General features: G+C 45.2%; 1 protein-coding gene across 1 annotated transcript in view; it reads left to right on the top strand.

Annotated features, from left to right (window-relative positions):
• LMNB1 (lamin B1) overlaps positions 1-4,330 on the top strand; it is a gene marked incomplete at its 5' end in the record, with an annotated part of 37,465 nt that extends 33,135 nt beyond the window's left edge. The window contains 2 exons of the mRNA XM_005875859.2: positions 711-818; positions 3,531-4,330. Of these exons, the coding sequence (XP_005875921.1) occupies positions 711-818; positions 3,531-3,572 (150 nt within the window). The remainder of the gene's footprint in view (positions 1-710; positions 819-3,530) is intronic.
• Between the last annotated feature and the right edge of the window lie 6,468 nt (positions 4,331-10,798).

Here is a 10,798-nt window from a genome sequence, read left to right as displayed (position 1 = left end):
GAGAGAAACATTGATGTGAGAGTGAAACATCCATTGGCTTCCCCCTACTGGGGATGGAGCCTGCAACCTTTAGGTGCACAGGACAATGCCCAACCAACTGAGCCACACCAGCCAGGACTCCAACTTCATTTGATTCAGCATTTATTTAGCACCTTTTTTTTAAAAAAATATATTTTATTGCTTTTTTACAGAGAGGAAAGGAGAGGTATAGAGAGTTAGGAACATCAATGAGAAACATTGGTCAGCTGCCTCCTGCACACCCCCTACTGGGGATGTGCCCACAACCAAGGTACATGCCCTTGACCAGAATCGAACCTGGGACCCTTCAGTCCGCAGGCCAACACTCTATCCACTGAGCCAAACCAGTTAGGGCTAGCACCTTCTTTTTGCTGGAGCCAAGTGAGAGCCTTACTCTGCATTCACGTGGAGGGTTGTAAGAATTCAATCTGCCAAATCATTTACAGAATTTGGAGTAACAGAATGGGATACGAAGCAGTGGGACCTTCTCAGCAAGCATTTCAAATTGGATACCAGAAGCTTCTCTGCAGGGAATATTGAAGATCTAAGAACTGCTTCTAATTATGCAAAAATTCCTGTTCAGTAGCTAAAGCTACTGATGAGCCACTTTAAACAAAGTCCCTGATGTAGGAATGCTATTTCTTACACTTACGTTTGGTTTCAACTTAAAATCAAACTACTCTTGCTTTTAGGAGGTTGCTCAAAGAAGTACAGTCTTTAAGACAACCATACCTGAAGAGGAAGAGGAGGAGGAGGAAGGAGCTGAAGTGGCGATCGAGGAAGAACTTTTCCACCAGCAGGTATTACTTCAATATATTTGTTTTAAATTTTATTAATGGAATCACATGAAAACCAAAACCAATAGTGGAGTTTGGGTTTTCCCTTGTGCCTGATGAGCCAGAACAGTGATCTACGATGGGGGCTGCTTTTCCTGAGGAGATCCTCAGGAGAGTACATCAGGTTACTGCAAGAAAATGTTGGTGTGCCGTTGTAAAACATTGTTTTCTCATTATATCCAATTTCAGTTTTGTCTTTTTTTTTTATGTACATAATACAGTAGGACATGTGTGACACTTATAAATAAGCATATGTAATTAGAATGCATGCTCAAAATTATTTACCTAAGGGTTCTGTGATTGAGAAGTGTACACCACTAAATTAGAGTAAGCATCTGCATGTAAACTTAAAAAAAAATAACAGAGCAATATTCAGCTTCAGAACGAAACAAACTCGTTGCTATATTAAGTTCCTAATCATCTAATTGCAAGATAGGTTTTAGCTGGTGCTTGGGCTTTTGAGAGCCCTTAAAGAAGCTCCAAATTTGATTTTAATTAAATTGGAATTACTAATAACTAACGAGCCTTCAGTTTATATTCTCAAGCTGTTTGAGTCTGGTCATTCATCAAAACTGCTCTTTTCATTAGACTGTCTCCAGATTTATAAATCTGTTCATTTTGCTTTATGAGTCCCAATCCTACTCCAAACGAACATTACCTTACGCGTGTAGTCCCCATGGTGGAGAACCACTGGAGGTGGGTTATATGAGGTAGCATGAACTTTTGGCCTGGATACTTCATACATTTCAGGGACTCTTTAAGAAGAGATACTTTAGACTTGGCTTCACTAAGAAACAAGCTCGGGATCCATTTCCCGCCCTTAATGAAACGTTGCAATGACTGGGAGTAAAATAACGATGCCAGGTATCTGAAGGGGCGAGACTGGTGGCTCAGCGGGAGTGGTAGTCGGCCAGCCGCTGGAGAGAGCTCTCAGGGCCCCGCAGTAGCTGAGATCTCAGGGAAACCTGCTTGCCCAGTGTTTTGAGGGACGGGCAATTGTTGGGGCATGAGAGGCAGACGATGGTGTTCTGAGGGTGTTTGAATTATTTGTTGTTACATTGACAAACCACCCCAAAACTTAGTGGCTTAAAACAATGCTTTTTCCTTCCCATGATTCTGTGGTTTGACTGGGCTCAGGTGGGAGGTTATCTTGCTCCCCGTGATGGAGATTGAGTTAATCAAGCAGTTGCTGGGAGCTTGGCTGGGGCTGGAATGTCCCTCACATCTCTTTCCATGTGGCTGCTCATCATTCAGCAGTTCAGACCCAGCTCTATAACTTGGCAGCACCCTCCAAGAGGGTGAAAACAAAGAGCGCCGGGTTCCTTACAGGCTAGGCCCAGGTATTCTCCCCGCCAAAGCACCCTCCAAGAGGGTGAAAACAAAGAGCGCCGGGTTCTAGGCCCAGGTATTCTCCCAGCCAAAGCAGTTGTAAGGCCGGCTCCAGGTGAGGGCCAAAGTCTCCACTCTTTCCTTAGGGGAGGCGCGGCAGGGAGTTTGTGGTGATCTTTAGTTCACCAGGGGGCATGCCAAGACTCACACACGAGGTGTATCTGTGCGTCCAGTTGTATTGCAGGGCGTGCGTGAGAGAGAGGCGGGGTTGAAGGTGGTAGAACACCCGGGCAAGTAGCGGCTGCACATTTTGAAGCAGAGGGGAAACTGAAACAATGTCAGAGGCATTGACTCTACAAGGGAGATTGCAGAGGTACAGAGGGACTGTTCCTTCTATTTTTTTTTTTTTAATTCATTTAGAGAGAGAGAGAGAGGAAGTGAGGTACAGAGGGACTGTTCCTTCTATTTTTTTTTTTTAATTCATTTAGAGAGAGAGAGAGGAAGGGGGTGGGAGAGAGAGAAAGAGAGAGAGAGAGGGAGAGAAACATTGATTTGTTGTTCCACTTACTTATGCATTCCATTCAGTGGTTGATTGTTGTTTGTGCCCTGACCTTGGCGTATTGGGATGACGCTCTAACCAACCGAGCTACCCGGCCAGGGCCCTGAGGAACTATTAAAATGCAGATTCATTAAGCTCAGTGGCTGAACTTGAGGGTGAGAGAAGGAACATAGAAGTTAAAGATGTGTGAGGTGTTTAGCTTTTGTGATCAGAGAAAATAATATCAAGGTTCAGAAGACAGGAGATGGAAGGACAGATCAGCTAGTTGGACTTCACAGCGGTGAACGAATCCAGTGGCCTTGCAGGCTGATGGGAAGTTTTTCTATGACTTTCACATTTGAAGATGAACCCAATGCAAATGCTTCAGGACGGGGATGTTGAGGAGCCAGCCGGCGTGTTGTTCTCTGATGTGGTCGTTCAGAATGGAGTCCATCAATCTCTTTCCTAAGTTATTAAAGGAAGTTAGTGGACAGAGGTTTTCAGCTTTGGTTGCATATTAGAATCCCTTAGGAACTTTACCATTTTGTATAAATAGATTCTCATTTAATTGATCTAGGGACCTAGATCAGAATTTATTTTCTTTAAGCTCCTCAGTGTAACCGGAGTTGAGAATCACTGTGCTGGAATTTGTTAGAGTTTTCTGGGGAAGAATTCCTTAAGGGGCGGATGAAAAAGGATTAAGTGAGAAATGATGAGGGTCCACTTGAAGATACGGATTTGTAGCATCTCTCGTTAAAATACTGATCCACTTTCTTAGCACAAATTTCTCTTTCTCTTTTCCTCATCAGGGAGCCCCTCGAGCAACCAATAGAAGCTGTGCAATTATGTGAACTTCTCAAGTCGACTGTCTTCCTCAAAGTGAAGAAGGACGGTAATCCTCACCTACATATAGTGCAGAGCCTTCTCAGAAGCACAGAATATTTTTATATTTCCTTTATGTGAATTTTTAAGCTGCGAAATGATGGCCTTAATTTCCTTTTTTGACACTGAAAGTTTTGTAAAAGAAGTCATATCCATACACTTTGTTGCAAGATGTGAATTATTGACACTGAACTCACTGTACTGTTTGGAAAGGGTCCCTCAAATTTTTTGACATTTTTTGTATGTGTTTTGTTTTTTTTAAGTTCTTATGAGAAGGGGAGGGAGGGTCATTAAACCACTGTGTGTTTGGGCATAATTTGAAGATTGCTCCATATAGATTAGCAATCTGCTCTTGATTATTCTCTGCTACATATAACGGTGCTGTGAGGGAGGGGAAAAGCGTTTTTCAATATATCGAAATTTTGTACTGAATTTTTTTGTAATAAACAATCATGGCTACAACTTTTTTTTTTAATAGAAAAGAGAAATTTTGTAAGATGGCAATATTAACCTAATCATGTAAGCACCCTGGATGAAGGATTCCACGAAACTTTGTTTTATGGTTACTTCTTCTCTTAGATTCATAATTCACCAGGGGTATGGGGGGAGAGAGGGAAGGGGGAGGGAGGGTTTCTCTTAAAACGCGTTAGCTGTGTTTTTTTTAAGATAGTGTAACTTGCTTAAATTTCTTATGTGACATTAACAAATAAAAGGCTGTTTTAATATTAATCTACTGTCTTTTTTAACTTGTGCTCAGTGCTTTATGCTTTTTAGCTTATTTCACAATAAGACTTAAATGGGAACATAGGTCGGACAGTGGGAGAAGTCATTGAGGAAGACATTTAATTTTATTTTAAATTGATTTAAGAGAGAGGAAGGAAGAGGTAAAGGAAAAAAAGATGGAGATGATATTCTAGAACCTTGTTTTACTGCCTTTTAAAATGGCAAAAAGATATTGCTTAAAAGCCACCGTTTAGAGGGGTAAGGTACGAGTGATATGAAATATGGGTAGGCGTGTGCTGTGGGGGGTACCTTTGTCAGGTGTCATGGTAATTGGGGTGTCATTTGTTACGGGTAAGTGAGTTCATCTTGTTGAATGTGGAGTATCTGAACCATACCTAACAGATGATAACATTTCAGGAGCTAAGCCAGAGTCAATGTTTGCTTTTCTCTTAAAATATTCCTGCGGTAAGCTGCACACAGACTACCAGCTTTCACTTGAAAATAACTCAGAGTCCCAGAATCACTGTGCTCTGCAGATTTACTGCATCCTCTGGTGCCCTCACAGACTCAGATAAATGCTGGGTTAGAAATTCCGTCGGTGAAGCAGATAAAACGATAACTTCTCACACAGATTTATCTTCCCAGTGAGAATGGCAACGTGGTGTGGGGCCAGGCTTGCCTGCGAAACATTTTGCCACAAGATGGGGTTCTTGTCATCAGAATTTGCTCTGGGTACTTGATCATTGGTAAATTAGGTTTTAGAAAAACCATGACACTTTCATTAGTGAACAATTAAGAAAAATTGGCAGCTGTGATACCGAAGAGTAGTAAAGACTAGTGAAATTTCGAGTAAAAAATCCAGGACTCAGTTTTGGGCCCTTGGATGTGTGGGCAGTAGATTGTTGAGACGATTCAGATGGACAGATGAGACTAAAAGGACATCTCTGAAAGCGAGCGGCACCGCGGCTCTCCCCACAGAACGTTGCGGGTCAGAGCCGCTGCCTCTGTGTGTTACATGTGTCTCCCTATCAACGGAGTTAAGAGCAAACACAGCATAGAAAACTGCATTGCTGGGTTAGTGAACTATTTTATAACAAGCATGACTTCCCACCCCATTTTTGCATTTTGTCTCGATTATTGTTGTTTCACCACTGTTTTTACTCAGATTTATTTTTATTCCTCTTGCTTGGCTCTTGCTTTTCTTCACTAAAAAAAAAAATTTGGATGTTCTTATGTTGTTGACTATTATTACTTCGTCTCCATTCACTGTTCTTCCCTCTGGGATTTCTCTTCGACTACTTTGAGCCCATCCTCTCTCATATGGTTTAGGATTCTTTGTGCTGCATTCTCAGTAACTGCCTTGGGTTCATCGCACAGATTCTGTTCTGAGCTCTGTAATCTGTTTGCCTATTGAGTTTCTTTTTTTTTTTTTAATTTATTTTATTGATTTTTTACAGAGAGGAAGGGGAGGGATAGAGAGTTAGAAACATCAATGAAGGAGAAACACCAATCAGCTGCCTCCTGCACATCCCCCACTGGGGATGTGCCCACAACCAAGGTACATGCCCTTGACTGGAATCGAACCTGGGACCCTTGAGTCCGAAGGCCGACGCTCTATCCACTGAGCCAAACCGGTCAGGGCATGCCTATCGAGTTTCTAATTTCATTGACTATACTTTTCATTTCTGAAGTTTCCTTTGATTCTTTTTCAAAACTTGCCTATTCTTTTTTAAACTTATTTCAGAGAGGAAGGGAAAGGGAGAGAGACATAGAAACATCGATGATGAGAGAGAATCATTGATCCGCTGCCTCCTGCATGCCCCCTACTGGGGATCGAGCCCATAAACCCAGGTGTGTGCTTGACCAGAATGGAACCTGGGACCCTTGAGTCTGCAAGCCAACGCTCTATCCACTGAGCCAAACCAGGTAGGACTCTTGAGTTCTTAAGATGCTAATTTTTCTGTTAGCTGCCTCTACTGACTGCCCCGCCTCCCATGGTGGTTTGCTTCTTGGTGGGGTGTGTAGCCTTATGACCTCGTCTGCAGCAAGGGTTGCTTCTGTGCCCCAGGGTGTGGGTGGGTTTCCAGGCCAGCTCCCCAGTGATAGCAGTGGTTCGGCCTTTCCTGTTGTTTTCTCACCTTGTGATAGTGAAACCCACTGTGACACTGTGCCTGGGTGTTCTCTGCCCTTACTGGTGCAGCAGTCCCGCTCTAGGTGGTCTCCTGCGCCCGCACGCAAGGCCACGTTCCTGTCCCTACTCCCAGCCCCTAACGCTTATATTTCAGACTGTGAATTCAGTTCTTTGTTCCTTTATGGACACGTCTCATTCTCTTAAGTGGGCTTCTATATTACAACAGGAATGTACATTTTACCAGCTGAATAGTGGAAGGAGGGAAGGGTTTTCCTTGTCAGTTTAGTCTGTCATCATACATAAATGCATGTGTGTACACATTTATTTGCATATATGGATATATTTGTAAGAGATGTGATTACATAAATGCATGTGTGTACACATTTATTTGCATATATGGGTATATTTATTTCTAAGAGATGTGATTATCCTAAGTCAGTTCCTCTTGGTTTCTCTCTTACCCACCATCCCTTTCATCATATCTTAAATCTGCAAAGGAATTTATTTGAATGCCTCTTCTTTTCCTGGCCAAAATACACGTTAGAAACAAAATGAGAAATTAAGAAGAATCTTTCAGTATCCATGCTTCCAGATCGTCGGCTTCTAAACAAAATGCAGATATTCTCTCTTTGGTTCTATTGCACGAAGCAGTGGCACCTTGGATAAGAATTTTGGGAGGTACCGTCAGAGGAGGATGTTAAGGTTCAAACTTGAGCCCCTGAAATAACGTTCTGGTAAAAGTGACAGTTACTTGGCAAAACCCAGGATTCTGAAATGGGGACTGACTTTTTCTCTCCCCTCCTATCCTTCCCCTAACCCCCCAATAAAACAAAAACAGGCACCAAATGAGGCAATACTTAGGATTCTGTGTTTCTGCCATTTGCCTGCTTTACTCAAGGGACATTCGGAGCCAAATCGATGGGAATGAGGAAAAATATTTAGGCAAAACTCACAGAAGTCGTATTTCAAGTTGTTGGAGAGGAAGCTGCATATGAACAGTGTTGAGTGGGAAGAATTAATAGGGAACAATTCTGGGAGTGGGTGCTCCTTGGCTGTTTGGAGGGTCAGAGTGAGGGCAGGGAATAACTGGAGATGGACAGGCGCCAGTTTGCCCCGGAGACATGCATCAGGCCCAGTGTGTGACATCACTCACTTCCTACTCCTGCCCCTCCAGTCCCCAATAATGTGTTTTCCCTCACTTTTAACAGCACAGTAAATCCTGTTTTCTGCTGACATTTCTCCAGAGACAAAATGCACCTTTCAATGTAAGGAGACAGCCTGTTCAGGACCTTAATTACTTTATAACAATAAAACATACTCGCCCAGATTTATTACGCGAGCGCTTCCTCCCCCAATCTGAACGGAGTCCTCGGTTCCATGCCAGCCCAGTTTGCTCTCAAAGAAGTGCAGCTCTTGTTCCATTTCGGTGGTTTTCAGACTTCCTTTGGCTGAGTATTACTTCCCAGGGGCCCGGTCTGTGGATCCTGAAGATTTATCTGTGTTTGGTATGCCATTTTCTCAAATATTGGTGTTGATTTCTTTGATTTAAAACGGGACAGTCCCGTGTCCCGTGGCTTAAGTTTAGCCACAGGTGCTAACGTGTCCACCTTGCAACCACACCAGAGAAACCTCACCGAGCTGAGTAGGTCTGACCTCTGGCACGAGCTGGCTTTCTAGCTCAGTGGCCACGAGTGATCTTGTTCATTATCTAGTGTCCCAAACGGTGCGTCCCAGGTCACCTGTTCCCCCTTTCCCTTCTCTTTCTCCCTGCGTTCTTTTAAGATATGTTTTTATTAATTTTTTATTTATTGACTAGAGGCCTGATGCATGAAATCCAAGAGTAGGCCTTCCCCTGGCTGCCGGAACCAGACGTCTAGTCTAATTAGCATATTACGCTTTTATTATAGATTTTTTTTTGAGACAGAGAGGAAGGGAGAGGGATAGAGAGATAGAAACATCAATGAGAGAGGGAACAACATCGATTGGCTGCCTCCTGAACACCCTCTACTAGGGATAGAGCCCTCAACCCCAGTGTGTGCCCTGACCTAGAATCTTGGTTCCTGGTTCCTGGGTCGACGCTCAACCGCTGAGCCACACCAGCCAGGCTCTCCCTGCCTTCTTTACCTCCGAGCCAGGGAGCCCCCCCTCACACCGCCCTCTAACCAGCCTCCTTTTTGACTGCGAGCCCGGCATCTGGTGCCTTCTCCTCCTGGGATCGCGGCCCAGCGCTCCCCACCCCTCTGTTACGCTGCCTTCCAATGGGTGTCAACAAAGGACTGAACCTAAACGCTTTCTGGGGCCAAATTTTTCTATGATCCATGTTCCCGGTTGCCTGGTTGGATCATTTCTCTGTAAGTTGTCCTGATAAGAGAACAATTGTTAGGAAATCTGAACCTTGGAAATAACAAGAGCTGAGAACATTCACTGTTGCTTAGTTCTCATCATTATGTGTCAGGAATGAAATCAAGACCCCAGACTGACCTCTGAGAAGTGCAGGCTCGGGGTCACCAGGAAAAGTAGGGGTTTATGCTTACAAACCTGGGGGTCCTTGTGGAGGAGGGAGGGTTTGGGCACCCGAGGGGGATGCTTGGGCTGACTCAGGGGGACCCCACCCCAGACATTCCGGTAGGAGCCTGAAGCTGTGTCACTGCCCTGGGGGAACCGGCTGAGCCCTGGCTGGGGCGGGTTCTGGGCCAGAGCTGCTCTCGCTCTGTAGAGCACAGGGCCCTACAGATTGTCTCTTCCTTACACACGGAACAGCTTCGTTCTCATGAAGGAAGAAAGAAAAGCAACAAAGATCCAAAAAGAGGAAGGAGGGCGAAAAGGAGAGGATCAGGTATTGACTTCACAGAGCCGGGCTCTCTGCCCAGGGTGGTTACGTTACCTTATTTATGGCTTTCAGAACCACACTGGGTAAGTGTGTGACCCTGCTCTGGCAGGTGCGTAACGTAACCTCCCCTAATCCGGAGGTTACGTCAAGAAAGAAAAGCAACAAAGATCCAAAAAGAGGAAGGAGGGCGAAAAGGAGAGGATCAGGTATTGACTTCACAGAGCCGGGCTCTCTGCCCAGGGTGGTTACGTTACCTTATTTATGGCTTTCAGAACCACACTGGGTAAGTGTGTGACCCTGATCTGGCAGGTGCGTAACGTAACCTCCCCTAATCCGGAGGTTACGGAGGTTACGTTACTTATTCCCTCAGTCGTTCCTTCAACCATTCACAGGGATTTGGTTTTGCCGGGCACTGCCTAGCAAGGCACCAAGAATACCAAGATCAGAGACCCAGTCGTTTTCTTGGGAACTCAGTCTGATCACAGGTCAGTATCCTAGGCCTGCTCTACCCTCCCAGGCAGCGCTCCGAAAATAATTTACGTCCTTTACAAGTGAAGCGGTGTTGCTCACCGTCAAGATGAATGGGAACAATTCCAACTGTCAGATAACCCCCAAATCCCTATTTTACATCTTGGTTCTTCCTAATGTTCTTCAAATTAATGGCAGATGTAAGAAGTGTTATTTGCACGGCGCAGTTTAGAAAGTGCTTTCCTGCAGATTAGCCAGTGTGTGCCTCTCAGCCCTTGAAGATGAGACTTGGTCGGGAGCAGACAAGGGAGGCTGCTTCCTCAGCAGGCTCTGGCTCCCTCCCCGACTTCCTCCCGCCGCACTGCACTCTGCACTGCACTCTGCCAGCTCACAGCTCAGACAGCAGCCGAGGCCGCCCTCCCCTGAGCTGGCTGCGGTTCAGGGTGCACTTCCCCTGACATGGGGGTGGGGGTGGGGGGAAATGAAGTGTTCGGATCTCGTCTCCTGTGGGGGGTAGTCACCATGAGGTAAGCTAAACTGAGGTGGGGGAGGACCCATAAGCACTTGAAAGCAGGTTGGGCCTCGGTGAAGCAACATGGTCATAACATATCTGGGAATTGTTGAAAATGACCCAGAGGGTGTGCAACACCCCTCCCTCCCCCCTATTATCCTAGTGGGCGGTGGGGGAGGGCTGTGAATAACAGGAGTTATTGGAACTGGTGATTCAGCTCTGATTAGAAAGGAGGTAAAAAAGATTGTTGTTAATGATGGAGAAGTAAGCATTCTTTAAAGCATGCCAAGGGGAGTCAGGGGCCATGTCCCAAACCTGTGCTTTCCCGCCTGGATGGGCCTTCTCCACAGACAGGCTGTGAGCGTGAGGAGCAGCGTTGTTCTTGCCGCTGAACTTGCTCTGTCAGTGGAGGCCCAGGTCAGAGCAGTTACTGACACGGAGTTGCCGTTGCTCAGTGGTGTGATCCTGAAAAAGCCAGCTTTCCTGCTTCCCAGCTTCCTTATCTGTGTCTTGAGACTAACAGTCCTGTTCC

The sequence above is a fragment of the Myotis brandtii genome, unplaced genomic scaffold (genome assembly GCF_000412655.1).
Source record: "Myotis brandtii unplaced genomic scaffold, ASM41265v1 scaffold470, whole genome shotgun sequence".
Lineage (NCBI taxonomy): Eukaryota > Metazoa > Chordata > Mammalia > Chiroptera > Vespertilionidae > Myotis > Myotis brandtii.
The sequence above is the reverse complement of the archived record's forward strand: the minus strand, read 5'-3'. Positions and strand labels throughout refer to the sequence as shown.